The sequence below is a fragment of the Dipodomys merriami genome, unplaced genomic scaffold (genome assembly GCF_024711535.1).
Source record: "Dipodomys merriami isolate MVZ:Mamm:240054 unplaced genomic scaffold, mDipMer1.0.p SCAF_24, whole genome shotgun sequence".
Lineage (NCBI taxonomy): Eukaryota > Metazoa > Chordata > Mammalia > Rodentia > Heteromyidae > Dipodomys > Dipodomys merriami.
In genome coordinates, this window is record NW_027203826.1 from 22,333,085 (window position 1) to 22,356,058 (window position 22,974).

Genomic DNA, 22,974 nt, shown 5'->3' on the forward strand with positions numbered 1-22,974 from the left:
GCATTGGGCGGACTTGCCCACATGGCTCACGGATGGAATGACTTCTTGTCTTGCCTTCTCTACCACGGTAGGTGCATTGAGGACTACAAACTTGGTGTGGATGGACGTTCTTGCCAGCTGGTCACCGAGACCTGCCCAGACAGAAGCGACTGCGGCGAGAGCAGGGAGCTTCCCATGAACCAGACTCTCTTTGGGGAGATGTTCTTTGGTTACAACAACCAAACCAAGGAAGTGGCTGCCGGACAGGTGCTGAAAGGAACATTCAGGTGAACCCCATTCGCACAGAACTGGCTTGGCAGGGCTGTCAGTGTCTCCTCTTCTCTTAAGAGAGGTGCACTCTCCACCATGCGGAACCCCCAAAGGAACAATGGGAGTGGGCCCCTGTCTTTTCCAAATCGGTGTTCTTTTTCTAGAATCCATGAGTCATCTTTCCCCTGGGTGCGTAGTGAAATCCTAACAAATTTAACCTTTCCCAGGCAAAGGCTGCACTGAAGTCATCCCAAAGGGTTCTGGTTCTACTCTGTCTCCATCCCCAGGAGTCCATGTGTAACTGTACAACAGCTGTCTTCACAGTGGGAATCAAGGATCCCGTAGGTCTCTGGACCATGTCAGGATGGATATAGTCCGGGTCTTGACGTTCGTGTTTTCTTCACGTATTTCAACTCAGTCTGTTGCAATAAACTAGATTCCAGGATGAGAACTGAGAATCCAGGTGCCCTCTATTAAGTCAGATGGTTTAAAACTGTTTAAGAAAAGTAAAATAATGTTATCCTTATTTTTCATAAGCAATATTGAAGGGGCCTATAATGGTTATTTTTAGAGAATTAACTTTTTGTTTTAATGTTTTTGAACTTACTTTGCTATTACACAGGCGATCTACAGAGGGATGACAGTTACATAGGTCAGGCAACGAGTACATTTCTTTTTGAGCAGCCTCACCTTTTCCCTCCTTTTCTCCAAGTTTTTTGTCTTCCAACCCCTCTCCCCCACAGTTGTATAGTTCATTTTCAACATCGTGTCTACTGAGGATCACTGCTGAATTTGTTCACCCTTTTTTCTACCATTTCTGTGCTTCCCCTTCCCCTCCCTCAAACAGATAAACTTATATTCAAGACAAAAGTACAGAAATCAAAAACAGTGATGGGAGGGGAAACTGAAAAACAAAACCAAATACAAAAAGTAGTATTAAAAAAACCTCTTGGGGCTTTGTACTCAGGCCCACAGCTCTAATTCTGCCTTTTTTTAATTGTTGTTGTTCTAGTTTAGTAGCTAGTTGGAGATAAGAGTCGCACAGGTTTTCCTATTGGGGCTGACTTCAATCTGTGATCTCTTAGCCTCCTGAGTAGCTACGATTGCAGCCACTAGCACCTGTCTGTTTTAATTTCTGATGTGTTAAATATTGATAGAATGGGGACCTTGTTTTATAGCTACAACACAATTGGGACACTCAATTCTTTCTAAGAGTGTAAAGGAGTGATGAGAATAAAATCTATCAAATGGTTGATTTAGAATACTGGGCAATTCTTCATTTGAACCCAATCTGTGTTGTACCTTGCACTATTTAAACACATTTTCCTCAGGGCTGATGGGAAAATGTTTTCCAGGAGATGATGATGATGATGATGGTGATGATGATGATCTCAGTATTATGGACTAGCAGTTGATAGCAACCTGGGCCTCAACTTTATAAACAAACCAATAGCAAATTGCAAGCTAGTTCTTGTAGTCAGTCCCTTGTCATTTCTTGCAGGTCACTTTGTGCTGCAAACATGGTACTTTCAAATCTTTCTCCTTTGGGTTTGCCCAAGGCTAAGAAGTGTAGTGCAAAACCAATCTCATGATGGCTGGAGTCTTCACCGTAATGTAGAAATGAGACGAGTATGTCAAGAGGGCTGGCAGAGTAGAACCTGGGCTGAGAGGGGTATCAGACACTTTTTCAGTCTCCTGCACCCTCTCTCCCTGACTCAACGTGTCTTACTAAGTGGAGGGCAGGGTGAGGAGACTCTTTGGGTCCAGAAAGATTTTGTTACATTGTGTAATGAAGCACAGGCTGCTGGTCAAGGAGAGAAGACCACCTGGACATTCAGTAATTTTAAAGTTTGCCCTGTTTCTAGGCAAAACAACTTTGCTCGTGGTTTAGACCAGCAGCTGCCAGATGGGCTGGTGGTGGCTACTGTTCCACTGGAGAATCAGTGCCTGGAGGAAATCTCAGAGCCCACCCCTGACCCCGACTTCCTGACCGGTGAGTAGATCTTCCTTTCGCCACAAAACCCAGGCATCTCAGGATGGTTTTAAAAATCCAAGTCTCTCCATCTTAACTGATGTCAGCTTCTAAGCCACTGGTTTCTTTGATAAATGATAAATGTCCATTTTTAAGTCACATTTAGTATTTTTTTCAGGAAAAATTTTCCAATATTTTCATATCATTGCTTGGAAAATGTTCTAAGAATATTATTCCTTGCTACTTTCATTGGGATGTTTTGAGAACAAATGAGAGAATAGATGTGAAAGAGTTCAGAGCTTTGGTAGAATTGCATGTTTACAGATTAAGAGAGAGAATCTAGATTACTACTGGTTCCTAGAAACACATTGTGATTGCCACTGAGTTCCCTGACATTACTTATGGGTTACTCTGAGAGAATAGGGCATAATCAAAGTTTTGTTGTCTGATGACCCCAGGTTGGAATCCCAGCTGTGCTACATTATACCAGTGTGACATAAAACAATATGGTCTCTTATCATGTCCCTCATGATCAGATGGGAACAATCTTATGAGTTGCTCTGAGCCTGAGGCATTCTTTCTCTGGGCTTATTAACAGGTGTGGGTTGATTGGAGGAGTCGGTAACCTTTGGGTTTTCTGCTCCTTGTGCCTCTGAAGATTCCTGGTTAGCCCTCCTGGACTAACAAAAGGACTTGAAAGTGTTCCATGGACTCATGAGGGACAGCTCAAAGGGATTTAACATTACCTGTTGAAAGCTTAGGTATGAGTTCAGTCCACTGCTAGCTGTGTTCATTTCCTTCTTACTTCTATCCCTTACTCATGCTAAGTCTTACCCCATACCTTCTCTTTTTTCCTTTCTTCCGGAATGAGTGTTTGGGCTGAAGACAGACCTCCTGATGTTAAGTTATGGTGACACTTTAGTTTGGTCTTGACAGGGGTTAGAAGTAGGTCTACCTGAGGAAATATAGCATTGTGATTCATAGCTCAGGCTCTAAAGCCTGGCTGCTGAGCTCAATTTCTCATTGAATGTTGGTCTTAGACAACTTAACCTCTCTGTGCCTCAGTTTCTCTTATCTGTAAAAATGAGTAGTATAATGCTGTATTCGTCTTAGAATTGATAAAATTGAATAATTAATATTTATAAGGTTTTTTATAATAGTTCCTGACACACAGTAAAAATCTGATGGTTAGCTAAGTAAATATACCAAAGAAATAGAGTATTGAAACTAGCAAATAATGTCTTCCTTACAGAAAAAAGAAGGAAAAGAGAAAATGTGGATATTATGGGAACATGCTACATATGTAAATGAGAATGGAAAAAAGACACCCATTAAGAAATCTTTTTGGGGGGGAGGTCCGGTCATGGGGCCTGAACTCTGGGCCTGGGCACTGTTCCTCAGCTCTTCAGCTCAAGGCTAGCGCTCCACCACCTGAGCCAGAGCGCCACTTCCAGCTTTTTTCTTTTTGCTTATGTGGTGCTGAGGAATCGAACCCAGGGCCTCAAGCATGCAAGGCAAGCACTCTACCACTGAGCCACCTTCCCAACCCCCATTAAGAAATCTTAAGTGAAGAGGGTGCAGAGAGAGAAGTTAAGGAAGAGTGATATCTAGGGGTGAACTTGATCAAAGCACATTACATGCAAGTATGCAAATATTACAGTGAAACCACTTTGTACAATTAATTTATGATAACAATTCTTAAGAGAGACAACAATTAGATATATACTAGATCAGCAATGAATCTCTTCAACATCATTTGCTTATGTGAGGTCACACACACACACACACACACACACACACACACACACAAAGAGATACATGTACATACATACATAGAAATATATTCCTGAAGAAATTAAAATGCAACTTTGAGACTACTCCTAAAGCCTTGTCTTTAGCATCGGTAAAGCAACTTTCCTTGGTTCTATATTATTTGCCAAGAAACGTGGTGTATGTGGAAAGTTTTGTAAAGGAGGTTTGAGATTATATCTACTAATAGGGAAGGTCCCACATTTGGTCTTGGTTTTGACATCCTTCAGGAAAACTACTTTCTCATACTTTCTAGTTCACCATCGGGTGAATCTCTCTTCAGTGATCAGGCTGGGGAAGGCACCCCAGAAGAGGCTCAGAGGCTCCCAGAACTTTCCAAGAAAAGGGAAGGGATAGAGCTGAGAAATATCAAAATCTGTATTTGGGGAAATAAGGAAGAGTCTAACTATGGTTCTCATCCGAAACAATCTTTTGTCTCCTCTGTGCCCTTGGACTATTCCTAATGCAGCTTACTTGAAATTAATTAAAAAAAAAAAAACAAGAAAGAAGGAAATGAAAAGAAAAGAAAGCAAAGAAAAAAGAAAAAGGAGGGAAGAAAGAAAAAACAGAAGGAAGATGGGAGGGAGAGAGGAATGAGGAAAGAGAAGAAAGGAAGAGAGGAATGAAGAAAGAAAAGAAGGAAGGGAGGGAGGGAGGGAGGGAGGGAGGGAGGGAGGGAAGTGCCAGATGAGACCATTCGATTTTCACGATTCCAAAGCATTCCTGGAAATGAAGTCATCACTCTTCCTGACTTGACTACTTTTCTACTCTGTTTGTAACTTAGATAAAGTGGAACCAGTTAAAGCTAAACAAATGCATCTCTTTTGAGACAAAAGCAAAGAGTAAAGTGGGCTATGCCCCCAAATGCCTGGAAGGATTGATTAAAGAGATGCTCGGATAAATTCATCTCATTTGAACTCTTAATTTTGGCAACATTTCAGTGGTAACTTTCTTGATAGTCATATAGTGAATTTGGTATCCTGTCACACTCTGTATTTTTACAGGTCACATTTCCCATAAACGTACAAGCTTAGTAGATTTTAAAGTTAAAATGACTCTCAGAAAAATTTTTATATAAGCATTTTTAAGCATGATTTTTTTTAATGAGAAAGGCAGAGCTCCTCATCTATGTTTGGAAAGAACCTGTGTAATATCCTCCCCTCAGCAATTCACATTACCTTAGCTTTAGAAAAGTATCCAAGAAGCCTGCAGGAAAGAAATCCTTTTCACTGTGTTTAACCCAGAAATTCTCAGACCTATTTGACTAGAGACTCCTTTTTGCACATAAGGTCTGTTTATTTCCACCTGGCAGATTTATTAAAGAAGGCACTGGAAAACACTGATTTATGTGCCTTCAAAATAACAGTGAAGAGCTCTGAACTTCACGGGCTGTTTTTGTTGTTGTAGGTTGTGTGGAAATACACGAAGGCCAAGCAAATGGGTAGAGGCTATTTATTCTGGATAGGTTATAATAAGGGACACAGCAGCTATCACATGTATTCTGGCAGAGAATCAAAGGCAAGAAGAGGAGTGGGAAAGCTTCATGGTAGAAAAGGAGAACATTTCACATATGATTAGAGGCAATGGTCTCACTGTAGGTGAGCTAATCAGAAGTGGATATTCTAGGTTTGGAATTGGGAGTCGTATTTGGCTTTTTATGGTAGGATCCAGAAAATCAGGACAGAAATTTGAGAAACTGCCATTTATTAATAAATATCTTGGTTGTTTGGAACCAATTGTTGTGGTATTTATTATTTGGATTCTTGGGCTATTTATTGGAGATGGTGGTCTGGTTTCCTATAAGCGTGATTCTCAGCTAGAAGACAGGCTTCCTGGGTGGGTTATTACAGATAATGATCTGGATCCTGAGATGTTACATCATGCTCTAGGTAGGATTTTGCTTTCTATATCTGCGCAGCATTTGTCTATTTATAGATTCATTTGAGGAAATAAGTGAAGTCCAGAGATCTAGCAAAGGAGATAGAAGAGGCCACTGGTCACATTTACAGGACATTTTTGTACTACAATCATTAAGATTGTTCAAAGGAAAGAGATTCATAGATGTAGAAAATAGAGGTGGGATACACAATGGGTATTTCAGATAAAAATAAGAGAAAGCTAATGCCCCTCCTTCCTTTCTTTCTTCCTTCTTTCCTTTGTAATTATACATGAGGCTGCATGAAGATTCTCTTCTCAAGTTAAAAAGAAAAACAAACCAAAAAAAAAAAAAAAAGTAATGTTCATTCTGGAGAAAATGTAGTCAGAGATATTTTGTTTGGGGGGAAAAAAAAGACAAAAGAACCATTTGGCAGAAATGTGTCTCAAAGTGATAATAAAATGAAATGAAAAATAAATAAATAAAAAACTCACCCTGACTGCAAGTCAAGGGCATAGTGAGAAATAATCATATGATTCAGCTGGGAAAATATACACTTTAAAATATCCCTTTCATTTTTTAACTAATGGAAATGTTATCTGTAGTAGGCACAGAAAACCACATTTCCCCAAACGTTAGCAGTTATATAAGTTAGCTTGGCTGTTTTAGGGGCATGCGTGCGTGCAGTCGACGTACTGGGCCGGGAAGTACTAGAGTCTGGTTGTTAAGTGCATCTTGGGTAGATACGGTCAGTCCTCCCATCCACCAGCAGCCACACTTTCTCCTTTCTTTATCTTCTATTATTCTGGACCGACACCTAGGAAGTTGTAATAAAAGCATCATTTAAGCAATGTCAAGTGTACACAGTGAGGGCTGGCAAGAGCAAGACAAGGAGGAGGAGAGACTCTCTCCCAGAGTGTGTGTGCATGGTGCTTTGTCTCTTTCTCACGTCCCCTGATGTCCATGTTCTTACTCTGCTCTTGCGTTCTCCTGTGTAGTCAACAAGGTGAACACCATTATCCCCACTTTTCAGACATGAAAACTGAAACAAGGGAGTGGTGTAAGCTCAAATGCACAGAGCTGGTGGGGACTGCAGATTTGAAAGGGATGCAAGAGGTCATCTCCGCTAAGCTTCTCACTTTACAGATGAAACAAATGGGAACCAAAATATTCCCCAGTCAGATAGCCAGAGAGAGGATACCTTGAGAGCGGAGAGGACACAAGGCCTTGGGATGTCAGAGTAACTCATCTGAAATACCTACTGCAGCAACATAACCAGTCTTGAGCTGCAGCCTCCTGGTTTTTCGGTTATTTCTTTTCCCACTAGGAAACAATTTGGTTAAAGGGAGCTTTCTCTGATAAGTAGAAAAATCTTTATTTATGGGACTCGCTATGTTTTATAAATAGGCATGTTCAAATAGCAACAAGGCTGATATGCTGACATAAACATTATACTGAATAGCTCTACATACACCATAGATATCCGGTGTTCCAGTGAGATCTATCTTTGAGGTATGTGACTGAATTCTTAAACTTGTAAAGTTAGAATTTCATTTGCATGCTTTTGAAGTTAACATAAAGGTTAAACACCACACCATGTAGTAATATAATGGTCATTTCAGTACTTCAATGTCCTTAATGAAGAGCACTTGAAAGTTTAAAAAATATTGAAAATCTTCTCTTAGTTTTAGGAAACTTATCTTTGATTACCTAAGATAAAATTTAAGCAATTGATTTACTAAGCACTTTTCCTGACCTTTATTCTTTTTGCCTTACCAATAATTATTCCCATATGATTCACACAGAAATGGAAATTTGGTAATTACTCACCTAATTTGATCAGGGTTGACAAGGAACTAATTAATCCTACCTACTCTTCATGCAATTTGGGGATTAAATTAGTTAATTTAGCTTAAAGGAAGCATGAGTTAAAGTGACAGAACAATTCACTATGTATATTTTATGCCACTATATGGTACATATGCATCCTATATATTGTATATTGGATATAAATTTAGGATATGTATTTATATGTACATATATTTATACATATTCATACATGCATAGATATATATGTATACAGGTAGCAAATATTAGGTACAGAAATATAGTTAAATTGTTCTTCTAAACTTTGAAATGTGAGTTTTAAAATTTCCTGGATACTAATTATTTTGTTTCTGTAACATTTTATATTTATAGTAGTAACTAGAGTTCAAATAGGGTTCAAATACTGTTTTTTGGCTTCATAAAATGAACATCTCACTAATAAGGTCTACAACAGGCTCTAAAAACATATTTGTGAGAAGGATCTTGGGTAAGTAATTGCATTCTCAAACTTGTTTCCAATCAGTAAAATGGGTACCAAAGTGCCTCTCACCTTGCCTGACAGAGAGTTGGTAACTCAATATTTGCCCATCCCTGACACTTAATGATTTAGTCATTCTGACACTTCCTTCTGGTAAAGAAGAAATACGCGTTATCAGGCTCCAAGTAATTAAAACTTAAATACCAAACACAAATCAGCTAAATGAGACAGAAAAATCAATGGTATCAGATATGTGAGCTGAGTCAATTACTGCAACTATTAAAAAGAGTAAAACTGGAGTTACAGTAAGCCTAGAGTTTAATATAAATTTATTATAGAGACACTGCAGTACAGTGGAATCGTGGGCACGTCTGAGCACAGGCAGATCTGAACCCCCAAGGTAACCCCCAAGCCTTGGCTTACCAAGTGTCTTAGGGAGCTTGGGTTGACCCCCCCTCTTTGATCTTTGAGGCACTCATTTGTAAACTACAGATAGTAACACCTATCTCACAAGGATCAAAGGCTTAATATATGCAAAATGCTTAACAAAATTCCTGGCACAGAGTTAACAGTTCAACAGCTGATAGTTTTGTAACTACAATTCCAGAAATTCTCTTCAAAGAATGCTTCATTGTTTTCTTAGTTACCATCCTTAACCTAACCAGGTTGGTCATGCGTTGCCACTTGGGACTTGTGGCTCGGTCTTTAGCACTGACTCTGCATCTCTCTGTCCCCAGGGATGGTGAACTTCAGTGAAGTGTCTGGATACCCCATGCTACAGCACTGGAAGGTCCGGTCTGTGATGTACCACATCAAACTCAACCAAGCGGTCTTATCTCAGGGTGAGCACTGAAGCAAGCTCTTTCCCCTTGTCTACAGCACTGGCAGGTTTTTTTTTTCCTAAAGCAGCAAACATTTAGTCTTATTGTTTGAAGAAGTAGCCATAAGTAGCTACTCCATGAGGAGAGAAACAGAGATACTCAGATTCACTCTTAAGGGTAAATGGTTAGAAAGGGACTTTCCTAAGTGCTGATGAAATGCAGGTTGTATCTTGGACTATGGAAGACATGGAGTTGGTAAAACTGAGTGTGGGGGGGGCAATGAAGAAACTATCATTCTCTTCCTGAGGTCATGGGGGGAAATAATTTAGAAGCTAGTAGAATAAACCATTCAAAATTCAACAATTTAGAGATTCTACATTAATAGCATAAAGAAAAGAGAGAAAGATGGGGGTTAGAGAAAAGGAAAAAAGTTACAAAGCTCAGGAATAGCCCCCAAGCCTTGAATTCAAGCTCTACAACCTTCCAAAAAGAAAAGGAAAAAAGAAACAGCTGAAGTTCTCTCTAAGCAGCAAGTATGTACAATAGAGATATCAAATCCCAGAGCAGCTGGGCACTGGTGGCTCATACCTGTAATGCTAGCTACTCAGAAGGTTGAGATCTGAGGGTCACAATTCAGAGCCATCCCAGGCAGGAATGACCATAAGACCCTTATCTCTAATTAACTGCTCAGAAAAAGCCAGAAATGGAGCCGTGGCTCAAGAAGTAATGTGCTAGCCTTGAGAAAAAGAATCTCTGGGACAGTACCCTGGCTCTTAAGTTCTAGCTCTAGGACTGGCACACACACAAAAGTCCCAAAGCAGTAGAAGACTATATATATAGTATATATGTATGTAGTATATATATGTATGTATGTATGATGTATGTATATATATACATACATACATACATACTACATATACATACATACATAGTATATATATATATACATATATACACCTATATATAAAAATATAGGTATATCTATTAAGTTAAGGAGTGGGGACGTTTAATATAACATTGAAATTTACTTGTGTTAGGCACTAAGAGAATGTTAGGATGGACAGGAGGAAGACAAATTTTAGAGGAAAAACAGAAGGTTATGATGAGAAATGAGAGACATAGATGTAAAATATACTGCTACATGAACAGGCAATGGTAATACATACAGAACTTTTCTGTAGGACATAGCAAGACTCAAGTGTTTTAATTTGAGAAAGTTCTTGGCAAAAAGGGATGAGGATTGTATTGAAGGAAATTCTGCAGTTTCAGAACATGAAATAAAACTAAGATACTCTTTTAAAAACTTAGTAATTGGAACTTTATACACTCAGTTTGTACCCAGCATTGATTCTGGGCATGACAGATATTTAGCAATCCAGTATCTCTGTTGCCAGGCCTTTCAAAGTCTTATGATGGTTTCACAAGTGTATGTATCTTAGTAGCTGAGGTCTCGTCTAGCTGGGCTAGATTCTACTTTGCATAGCTAGGACACAAGTGTGTTGAAAGGAGAGCTCTCTAAAGTTGTCCAGATATAGAAGGTATTAGATTTGGAAATGTTACCATAGGACATCTTTCCTATGAGTACTGTTCTCATAAAAAGAGCAAGAAAAACCAAGAATAATTGGCTGTGGAGGAGGTCATTTGCCAGTCCTTTTACTTTTGTTTTTTTTTTCAGAAATAAAATATAAGTAGAATATTAGTGACTTTCTTACTTTTTCATTATACATGTCTTCCTATTGCTCATTACTTAATATTGCTCATTACTACTTCTTATTGCTCAGACAATATTTGCATGTTTTTCTGGTCACAGATGACAATTTTATGACATTTTATGTCATGACTGTGTGTATGCATGCAGCATACATTTTATGAAACATTCCATCTTAGGATGTGAAATGTTCTCTGCTAGTATTTGTGTTCCTATTTTATCCTATGTTATTCTTTTCCTCCTAAATGTTATTATTTGAACTGACTATATTGATTCAATGTTATGATCTGCAGTTTGAGGAAAAAAAGAACAGTTAAGGGGTCCAAGAGTGGAGGTTTGGTAGTATTCTTTCTCACTTGCACAAAATAATTGGCTTGACAAGACATTGATGTCGGAGCTGAAACAACGGATTTGGTTGCATAGATGACTCTAGCCGGTTCTCTGATCATCACGTTGGGGCCACACAGTCTCATGTGGAGATGAGTTTCCTGGGGAGGCACAAACTGTAAGTCCTCATTCTTCTCACCTTGCCTCCTAGCCTTCAGCAATGCTCTCCACTCCCTGGACGGGGCTACATCTCGTGCAGATTTTGTAGCCTTGTTGGACCAATTTGGCAACCATTACATCCAAGAAGCTATCTATGGCTTTGAGGAGTCCTGTTCAATCTGGTACCCAAACAAGCAAGTTCAGCGGCGTCTCTGGATGGAGTATGAAGACATTAGTAAGGGTGAGTGACAGAAACACCTACAGCTCCCTCATTTACCAGCAGCCCTTGTATATCCAGGTGTCTGACGATGAGGATTTCATCTATAGGAATTCAGAGATCCTGTCCATCCTGTGTGCTCATCCGTAAAATGTCCCAAGTTTAGCCAGCAAAACCAAAGCTCAACTGAGGTTGATTCAGGGAATTTGAGATTCAGGAGCATGTAAAAACTGTATGGTTATCACACTGGTTATTGTAGAGAGGGTCCACTGCAGATTTTTATAAGCACTATCTATTCTGCTGCCAGAGCAAAGACTGCTGTTAGGGAATAGGAACAATGAGAGAATTTTTCAATCTTCTCCACTACCTCTTGCCCAAGGCAACCCCAAGACACTGCTTAGCACTCCTTTACTGCAACCACACACACACACACACACACACACACACACACACACACACACACACACACGCACGCACGCACGCACGCGCACAGTCCTCCTCATTCCATTCTGCTCTACATGTAGACTCATTTTTTCCCATTCATTTATGTGATGAGGAAATCTCTACAGTACTATGCTTTTAAATGGCTCTGGGTGACAGACTTAGAAATAAACTCTTATCTGCTGTCTTAACAGAAAGTTAATATTCAGTCCTAGTAGTATAAGAAATTGTAATTTTTTCAAGTCTTCTGAGTATAGTAGTAATGGAATAGTAGTAACGTCTGGAATAATAGTAATGTCTAATATATCTGTGATCTCATCCACCAAAGCTCCTTTAAATTGCCATTCATGTAATTTCTCCTGAGTTTATCTCAACAGTATTGTGATGAGGCCATGTAAGCAAGTGATGAATTAGCACAGTGAAATTCAAGAAATGGGTCATCTGAAGACAGCGATGAAAGGTTCCTCTCAAATAAGAGATACTTCACTTTCAGCAGAACATGCAAGACAGAAAACGTACCACAGTACCTATGGCATTCTTGTTTCCGTGAAGTTCCATACATGTCCCTATTTTGCCTTGTCAAGAGTTAAAATGTTAATAGCATCTCTTCTGGCTGAGTTCTTTCTTTCAGGAGCAACAGATTTGCTTCTAAGTCACCGTTACTGCAAGCGTTCACCCCTAGTAATGATTCCTGCAACTCTAAAATGCAATCACAGGCTTCTGGTATCCCTTCAAACTTCAGGATCTTGATGCTGTTCTGTTTTGCCAAGAAAGCAGTCTACTGTAAGCAAATGTGGATAAGGACAGTTTCAGCTGCCAAGACCTTCTTGTGTTCTATACCAGTGCCCAGGGTCTGAATCAAAAGGGTCAGTCCTCTACTATTTCTGTCTGCCAGTTGCTCAAGGATTGCCAGGGCCCAGGATTTCTGGGAGAGGAGAATTTGACCTTATCCAGAGCTTCTGATTTTATACATTGCTTCTCTTCCAAGCATCACCGTGTCCTTTAGGTAAAACACTTACTTGAATTTGGTGGTAAGTTTGTCCATAGTTGTGGCATTTTTTCCTACTTCTGATTTCACACTTCTTTTGCCACTCTGGAAAGTTTTGCCACAGTTCAACTGTTTACTTGAGTTTTCTGAGATAATATTTATATAAATCCTTGGTTGTTAAAAGACATTCTGGCATTTTAGGATGACTATTGAAAATTCATGTTGTGTTTATTGTCTATATTTATTATCTCTATTCCTAGGCCTTATCTGTAAGCAATAGGATTCATCTATTTTGTTGTTTGACCTGGTTCTTACTTTCAAATATTATCTTTCATCCTTAGTAATTAATTTCCCTTTATTCTAAATCCCTAGATGAAGGGCTAAGAATGTGGCTCAGTTCTTTGCACCTCCTTCACTTTCAACCATGACAAGTCCTGTCCCTTTGACCCGCTAAATATTTGCTTAATGTCTATCTCCTCTTCAAGGCTGTATGAAGTTGCTGAATTAACTCTCACAAAAAAAAACAAAAACAAAAAAACATTTAAACTGGGCAATGATAGCTCATGAATCTTAGCTACGAATCTTAGGAAGCTGAGATCTGAGGATTGTGGTAGCAGTCAGCCCTGGCAGACAAATCTATGAGATTCCTTTCTCCAATTAACCAGCAAAAATCCAAAAGTGGAGCTGTCAAATGATAGAGTGCTAATCTTGAGTGTAAAGCTATGTGACAGGGCTCAGACCCTGAGTTCAACCCATAGTACTAGCACAGAAAAAAATGAGATTGAGGAAAGAAAAGGGGAAAGCTAGTCAATGGTTTAAAGCTCAGGTTGTTTGGAGAAGTAAATTCAGGCACACCATAGCACAGCAGGGGAATTTAGTTAACAAAGTAGCTAGAAGAGGTTTTGCCTGTGTTCATTGTAAGAAATGATGCACCTTTCAGGTGATGGCTATGCTAATTACTCTGATTTGATTATTACCCCAAGTCTATATGAATCAACACATCACATTGTAGCTCATAAATCTCTACAGTTATTATGTGTCCATAAAATCAGTGGAAGAAGCTTGCTCATGTACCTCTCGTGCTTCAGTTTCCTGCCACTCTGCTCCATTCTACAATTCACCATCTGTTACCTTTTTAAAATGCAATTTAATGGCATCACTCCTCAGCTTGAAGCCCTAAACTAAGTCCTTGTTGCCTTCCTGTCAGGACCAGCATGACTTCACTCCCTGTATTAGTTTCCTGTGGCTGAAGTAACAAATCATCACCAACTTGGTGGCTTCAAACAAAACAATTTGTTTTCCTCTGCTTCTGGAGGCTGGAAGCATAACTTCAAAATCTGTTAGGCTAGATTCAGCAGGGCTGGTTCCTTAGGAAACTCTAGAGCAGGGCTTTCCAGGACCCAGGTTTGGAAGAATGGCTTCAGGTTTTCCATATATCTGAGTTTCAGGACACATGATGTCCATTCTAACTGGTCCTGTCTTCCATTCAAACTCCATTCTACAGCTTGTCCTTCCTTCTCTGTAAGAGCCAGCTCAAAATCGCCACTTCCTCAAAGCCTTCTTGATGCTCTAGGCTGAGCACTTTGCTGCCTATTTTATGCTCTTATAGCTCTGTATCGGAAGTCTTTCCCAGTACTCTTCCTATTTCTCTCTAATATCATTTTCCTATAGGACTGTCTCCCATAATATCAGCCTTGACAGCACTGATTGTATTTCTTTCATTTTTTTTAATTTCAAGACTTCACTTATTGAAAATATTGATAAGCCATAAAACAGGATACAATGAGACATACATCCTCATCCACTCCCATTTCCCAGAAGCTAGTTGCATTCCCCAGAGGCCATTAGTACCAGTTTATTGTACATCCATCTAGAACTGGTCTATTCCTTGGAAATGAGCAAACAAAACCCTTGGGATAGATGAAGGTCCAGTCTTTAATATATATGTATGTGAGTATATATTTGTATATAGGTATATACACATGCATAAAATAATTCAACCTTAGATGTATAGAGATGTGTGTAAATATATATGCTGTCACATACCTATATATATTGTATGTAGAGAGACACATGTATATTTGATCTCAAAATAACTTCACTTATGAGTTAAAGCAAATTATGTGGTTGGCTCAAGATTAGGGATAAAGATGAGGGAATTTATATATATATATATATTTTGTTATTAAAACTTCCATATGGCTTTTCCCACAATAAGTATAGGCCTCTTTAATATCTAAACTCCTTTAAAAAAGTTGAAAAGTATTTCCTGAAAAGTTTCTGTTATTTTGGATCAGAACTTATAACATTAACCTAGAAAAGCAAGACGCATAATTGTATTTATAGAGAGCTGAACCCTGAATAGCAGTCTGGCAGGAAGTACAATATGACCACATCTTATTAGTCTCTAAGCCTGGAATATGATTAACATCCACAACTTGTTGAAAGAATAACTCCTTTATATTTTCTTACTTCAGAAGAGACAGTAAAGAGTTATAGATCTGTAAATCTCAGAGAAGTGATCAGGAAAAATGAGCCTTCCTCAAACAAAACTTCCAGGGATTTCGTTTTAATCCTCCCCCAGATACACTAAGCACAGTACATTTCCTTTCTTCCTTTTATTTACTTTTTTTGTATTCCTTTCAGGAGTGGATTTCCTTGGGTCTTTTTTTCTCTTCCTTTTCCAATATCACTTGTATTGTTGCTTTAGAACTGACCTTTGCCATTGCTTTTCTAGCCATTGCTTTCAGTGCATATCAGCCAGGTCATCTGGGTTGAGAAATTGCAATAAGCAAGGTTTTCTTTACTGGTGCAACTTCTAGTCTGAAAAACATATTCTTTTTTCCTATGTAGTTTCCTCCTGTTCATGGGGAAGGTTGCGGGTGCCTGTCTTTTTCTCCATGACTCATGTTCTGAGCCATTCCCAGTCAGATTGAAGACAAACAAGGGAGTTAATCATCTATTTTACATTGCATTTTCACTACACAGGACCCCTGTATTAATGTTCTGTTACTTTGAGGTAGTTTGTTTGGGTTTTTGTTGTACTGGAGTTTGAATCGGAGCCTCATGATTGCTAGGTACGCACACTTAAACCATGGCTCCAGGCCTTGAAGCTTTAGTTATTTTTCCAATAGGATCTCATATTTTTGTCCAGGACAGTCTGAGCTGAGGCATTACTACTTTTGCCTGCATAGCTGGAATGGCAGATCCATCTTGTTTGTGGAGATGGAGTCTTGCTACTTTTTTTCCAGGATAGTCTCAAACTGTGATCTTCTCAATCTCCACTTCCTGAGTAGCTATGGTTACAGGTGTGAGCTACTATGCCTTTCTCATTGCTTTTTTTGTTATTGTTGTTTGTTTTTCCTTTTTTCATTTTTTCAATGTGGACATAGCCCAGGACAGACTCAGTTGGATCCTTTCCCAGGATAATGGACATATTTGTGCTGTAGTAGACACAAAGCAGCAGCTGAATGAGCAGGCAGCCTTCTAATGCCATTCTGAATGATATTCAGCTGAACCCCGGTCTTGTGTATGAGTCTTGTGCATGTGCAGTTTTTAGGCTTATTTGCCTAAATTGCACATGGCTTAAAAAAAATCTGATCAAGTTAAGAACACAAAGTTACAGACTTCTAATGAAGAGCAATGACTTAAATTTCTATACTCTTCTTTTTTTTACACGCCTTGGGTTGCAAAGCAGCTCCAAAAGATAATTCTGCATGCATTTACAGCAATGTTAGCATTCAAGCAATTATGGCATATAGCTATTTTCTTTAAATGATTAATTTACTCATTCCAAAAACTTTTGCTGAGGACCTGTTATGGGTGAAGCCCAGCAGTGAACAGGGAGTAGATGGAGAATCAGCTGCTCTGTAAGATTCACAGCACAGAGGCCTGAGGAAGGCGGGGTCAGAGCTAAGCCTGTCCATGCCACAGACAAAGCCTGAGCAGAGGTTCCAATCTTTTTAAAACACATCTGTGAGGATTCATTTTGAGTCTCTAAGCTCCTAGGCTGTGATGCCTTGAGTCCAGAGTAAACTGACTTTGTAGGTTAAGGTGTTGTAAGGTAAATCATCCCAGAAGCCACATTTTAAAATATAGAATATTGGAGTCTTTATTACACCGTTAACAGGCTGCAGGCCGCTGGTTGTTACAAAGGCCTGTAGTACACAAACACACATAACACAGCTAGAAAACCTGCTAAAGAGGGAACAAGTAACAATACCAACAATGGAGAGCTGTAATGGACTCCATGATAACTGGAGACAAACCAGGAGACAGGACACAGGACACCATCACAGAGACACATGTGGCTTGGAGTCCTGGTGGCCAGGCTGGTCTGGGCCTAAATAGGTCAGCGCAGGGGGCAGATCCTCAGGAAATTCCAAGTCCCAAGCACAAGACTGACAGATTCAGTAACCTATCAGCCAAGTGCCCACCCCTGCCTCCAGGAGCCTGGGCACACCCATTACCTGGGAGGCAGGTGATGTGGGGGGTGGGGGGGAATTCCCTCCCCGAGCATGAAGACAAGATGCCAGACTCTACCATGCACCATGTGGCCAATATGGTGCCAGCCAGACCTGGCCTCCTTACTTCAAAGGGAGGAAGCATCTAAGAATAATATTAGCAGATATTGTTCTTGTGGTACTATTTCTTGAGCACTGTCTTTGAGCCAGATACTTTGCTAAGCATGCAGCAGAGCTCTTCCCATTTAATCTTCCAACATTATATATATATATATATATATATATATATGTATATATACATATATACTTACACATATATATCACTTAATTCTCACTCTCCCCATTTTATAGAAAGAAAACCTCAGAGAGCTCTCTAGTAATTTGCATGTGGTCACAAAACCAGGAAGTAGCAGAGTCTGGATTAACAAAGAATGCCTTTGTTTACTGACTCACTGGTAAGGACTTTAAGCCATGTTGCCTAGCAAATGCAAAAGGTGAGTTCAAGGTAAGAGCTAGAAATTACTGAGTCTGAGACACTAGTCTTAGGTGAACACAGCAAGACCCCCATGTGAACCCTGGTCCCATGTTGGATGAACTGCCATTCACCTGCATATTTTGGATGTTTCAAAGCTTTGGGTGAGATTATTATTTTTATTTTTGAGGGGTTGTGGTCCATGATGTGGCAAAGATATGAAAGTAGCTTTTATCTTCCCATCTAATAATGTTTCTCAAAATTGAAGCTGCGAGAACATATGTTCTCACTGAAACAGAGATTGATTCTCTAAGTCTAGGTAAGGCCTGAGATTCTGCACTTCTAGCAAGCTGTCTCAGATGATGCCAGAGCTCTTAGTCCCAGGGCTACATTGTACATATTTATCTTAGAGATTGGCAGGCAAGTTGCTGTCCCGTCTTCTTTTATCCTATTGAGTACATGAACTTCATCAGGAAGGCTCCAGAGCTATGTCCCGTGTCATCTCCACAGAGGAATGTCTTGGGCTAGAGGTCTATCCTGAGAGGTTTTTACTTTGGATCAAGACTTATCTCTGATCAAGCCATTGATCATTAGCTTTGTGTGCAGAAAGTAGCTTGTGTGCAGCATTGAACTGTCTTAAGCCCTTAGGCACTGAAAGGTATTGGAAATATGCCAACAAGCAGGATTAAATGTGATGAACTTTTTTTTTTCTTTTAGGCTTTGTATTGTAAGAAACACTGTCCTCATCTTAGTATCTAAAGCAAACTCCAGCTAGGTCACCTGAAACAATGTTCAAAAGAGATTGTCATGAGTTTTTCTTTTCTCTAGTAACCACCAATGATTATAGAGTTGCCCATTTTAACTTGGGCAGTAGATTGGTTGATAGCGCAATTCTAATGGTTATGTTACAATCCCTTTCAGGTAAGTATGGACTGCCAGTAACAACCTATTCTCTATGTTAAACAACTTAGTACTTAATTACATTGTAGCATGGGTCATGCTCGACTACTCTAAATATTTTCTTTCACAACTTGATCAGTTGCTTCCTAGGAGCGAGCCTGCTCAATCTTTTAGCCAATATCTTCTCTATGTAGATATTGGTCTAGGCACTAGAATAATGCATAGAGGAGGAAACTGCTAAACATGACTGATAGCCAATCAACAATATGGAGAACACATAGGCTTGGATTTCTGTGCTGGAACCCAACTTTCTCTGTTTGTTAAATTCAGCAGGTTAATAAGAGACTGACTTGTTGAGCTCATTTTCTTTGATCCACTATCTAGTTCCTTGTGCTACTGAGCTGGCCATATAATGGTACAGACCCAGAAGGAATAGATATATGGATACAGGCTTGGTAATTCAAGGCATATATATTTCTTGTGCATTTTAATCTCAATCAAGTTGTGGAATCAATTCCACAGCGACTTATCTCTGCAAGAATTATGTGAAGGGTGTCAAGTAATCACAGCTACTCGGGAGGCTGAGATCTTCTGAGGATTATGGTCCAAAGCCAGCCTAAGCAGAAACATCCATGCACTACTAATCTCCAATGAATTTAAAAAAAAAAAAAAAAAAAAAAAAGCTAAACGTGGAGGTGTGGCACAAATGACAGAGACTTAGCCTTAAGAGAAAAACCAAGGAAGAGCATGAGGACCTGAGTTCAGGGCCCAGTACTGGTACAAAAAAATATATTCATAAGTTAAAAAATAAAAACTCCCAGGGGACGAACACAAAGGTGTAATGCCTCTGTGTCTCTGATCATATAAAAGAATATTTATCAAAATGAACACCAGGAAATGAGATCAAGAGGGCTTCTCTTCCTTTTTTTCTTCTTTTTTTGGTCCTCTTTGTTTGTTTTTTCCATCTTTGGGAGCAAAGGGAGCACAAAAGTGCAGGGACATAAAGTGAACAAGTGCAGCAACGATACTCAATAGAAACTGTGTTGAAAATGAACTAGACAACTTGTAGATGGGGACAGGAGGGAAAAACCGGAAGAGAGAGAGAAGGAAAAGCGTAACATTGTCCAAACAGAAATGCATTCACTACCTGACTTATGTAACTGTAGCCCCTCTGTGTATCACCTTTACAACAACAATACAAAATTTAAAAAATAAATAGTGAAGTGAAACATGGGAGGGGAAAGCAACCATAACAGGAAAGCTGATAAGCACAGGAGATACCACATCAAACGTGAAAGTTAGAACTTGACATCATAAGGCTTTGCACATTCTTTAGGGGAGTGGCTCATGTCTTCAGAAGCAATATGCCACCCGACTCTGAGGCAGAAAGTGGAGGGAAAGTAGGCTAGATTAGATTAGAATTAGAATTCAGGAGAATTGGGTTCTTTGTCTCAGCTAACCCATTAGCCAGCTAGCTGACCTTGGATAAATTACCTAACCTTCTTCAAAATAATCTTCTCATCTGTGTAATAACAAACTTGAATTGAATTATTCTTAGAGTTTCTTTAACTTCTAATGTTCTATGACTCTATAAACTCAGCAGATGATCTCTATTTCTGATAAAAAAAAAAGAATGAAGCATTTTATAATGCCTGACTCAAGACAAAATAGGATAATTCAGAGAGTATTGTTAATCAGACAGTATTGCTATGGAAAGGGTTGAATATTGATGCTTAGCAAGGCTTAGTGTTGAAAAGAATTAGATTAAAACTTTTTATGAGATGTTTCTCCTGAGACATTTAAGTAAGAGTCACTAGCCTCAGTTTCCATGGCTGTTAACTGGGGTTGTTAATATTCAGATTAAAAAGTTGTGTAAGGATTAAATTCAAGCACTACAAGTAAACCTAGTGGAATTTATGAGTTTAATGCCTTGGGGAATTGTCTTTTTACAGTTGCTCCTATTTCTATTAGCATTATTTGAGTGAAATGTCCAATTCACCTCCCTATTTTTTAACAAAATAGCCACTGGAAAAAAATTAAAGGGGCACCAGTGAATATTTCCCTCTCTTGTCAGAAACAACTGATGTTTATTTCAGAAGTCACAAATCCCTGACTAAGGAGATTGTTGGAACAGGAGGATCAAACCTCCATGCCACCAGAGAGAGCAGACTGTTCCCAGAAAGCCTTCTGATGGGCAGCCAGGGGTGTTACTTCCTTTTAAGTGCAAAGGAGCTGTCAGGAATATCCTCCAAAGGCTAAGAACTCAGAAAGGGGCCAGAGGAACCAGCCTTGTCTTTTACCTGCGATTCTAAATCCGTGCTGGCTGGTTCCACACACTGCATACAGATAGAGACACTGGCTCCTCTTAGACCCAGAGGTAGAACTCCAGTCTTACCAACATCCCAGTTCAAACCAGTGTAGATACTGGGCAGAGGTGAGAGAGGACCCACCAGTCATTTATGTGATTTTGCTAGGCCTGTATACTTTTCTGGTTTCAGCCATAAAGATCCTCACTTACAGAAAGGTGTTTGTATTTTCAGAAGCATAGGACAGATGGGCTCACATCAACCAAGCTTCTGGATCATCTCTTCCAATTCATCATGCCCTGAAAAGCATCTAACCAATAATCACCGAATATGGTTTTGTTGAATTAATGAGTGAATATTCAATTTTTGTAACTTCTTGCCGAGGAAAATGGCAGCATATTCCTTCATCTCCAAACACCCCCCCCCATACAATACCTTGGCACCTCTTCATTACTCCAACGTTAGACTTGCTCCAACTTCTATCTCCCTCTCGGATCTCCTTGTCTTTTTATTTGAATGTGAGTTGGAGTGTTGAAGAGTGAGAGTGAATAATGTCATGTCTGAAGATTTTCAAGTAAAATAATAGACTACTTGTGAAAAATAACTGATCAAATACAAGATAGGATCTGAAGTAGCTACTGTAACTGGGTCAGCTCCTTTTGTGTACCTCCAATCTGTGATTGCTTTGCTTGCGTCTGCTGTGCTTGTTAACGTTGTAGGAAGTCATTGATACTTTTATTTGCCATCTTTCTTATGACAGCTTTGTTTTTCTTTTTCTTCCTTCCTTTCCTTACTTCGAGATAAGATTTCTGTATGTAGTCTAGGCTGATCTCAAACTCACAATTTTCCTCCCTCCATTACTCGAGTGCTAGGATTATAGTCTTGATGTCTAGACCTCATTTTTCTTTTGTTAAAGTGAGTAGAAAAGCTTTCTCTGTGGGGGAAAAAAGGAATGATTACTATGTGCAAGATTCAGCTTATATTTAAAACACAAGACATGAAGGTCTTTTGACCTAAAGCAAAACATAATTAAACCCATTTCTCCTGAGTTTTCATCTGGTTGTACAATCTGTTGCTAGTTTACATTCCTCAGTTATCAATGTTTTCTTGAATCATATGTGTGTGTGTGTGACATGCATATGCACACATAACATATACATATATGTGTGTACATATATATGCATGTATGTGTACTTATATTAGGAAAATCAGTAAGACATGAAACAGATAAGTACACAATTGATTTAGAAAGGGGACTAGTCCCATTGTTTTCAAACCTAGGACCCATGGCTGCTGCCCTACAAAATACACGAATTAATACTACACAAGTGGGAGGCCCAGGACATATCTTTTCACTGTCTGTTACTGATGATAGGTTGATGGCTTCCCAAGCACATCCAGTTTTTTCTCATAAAGATTCCCAGGTGAACCCTTACTTTATTGTTGATATATTTGCTGCCTGCCGATGCTGCCACGTGTAGATCCCAGCTAGAAGTATCTCCAGGGAAGGCTCTGAGTTCCTTTACAAAGTGGCTGTGCTTGTGCTTTTATTCACGAGTATGCTTTGAGTAATTGCTATAGATCAGGCGCAGTGCTGGGTATGAGACATATGGGGTTAATAACATAAGACTTTTAACTGGGGTTCATAAAAGAAGACTTTGGGAAGAAAACTTAACTGTCAGGTCATAATCTAGGGAGAGGGTCTTTTGGTCCATCTGAGGACAAAGAAAATCATTGCAAGATTCGGAACAGGCTCCCATCTTTTAGTTATCCTATGCCTGGAGAGTTTCTCAAGGGGCACCATTTGGTGGTCTGGGGCCAAACGGCCAACAGGGTGGCAGTCTCCTCAGCAGGAGTCTGTGAAACCATGCAAGGTGGATTGGGAGAGCAAAGGAACACATGAGGAATTCCGTGAAAGATACCTTGTTACCAAGCATTTCAAGAGAGAAGACATGTTTGGC

At 39.4% G+C, this 22,974-nt stretch overlaps 1 protein-coding gene across 3 annotated transcripts in view; it reads left to right on the forward strand.

The window, feature by feature from the left end:
- Astn1 (astrotactin 1) overlaps nucleotides 1-22,974 on the forward strand; it is a 299,448-nt gene that overhangs the window by 222,970 nt on the left and 53,504 nt on the right. For all 3 annotated transcript variants that reach the window (XM_070034406.1, XM_070034407.1, XM_070034408.1), the window contains exons 13-16: nucleotides 72-266; nucleotides 2,115-2,242; nucleotides 8,949-9,053; nucleotides 11,279-11,467. In XM_070034406.1, the coding sequence (XP_069890507.1) occupies nucleotides 72-266; nucleotides 2,115-2,242; nucleotides 8,949-9,053; nucleotides 11,279-11,467 (617 nt within the window). The remainder of the gene's footprint in view (nucleotides 1-71; nucleotides 267-2,114; nucleotides 2,243-8,948; nucleotides 9,054-11,278; nucleotides 11,468-22,974) is intronic.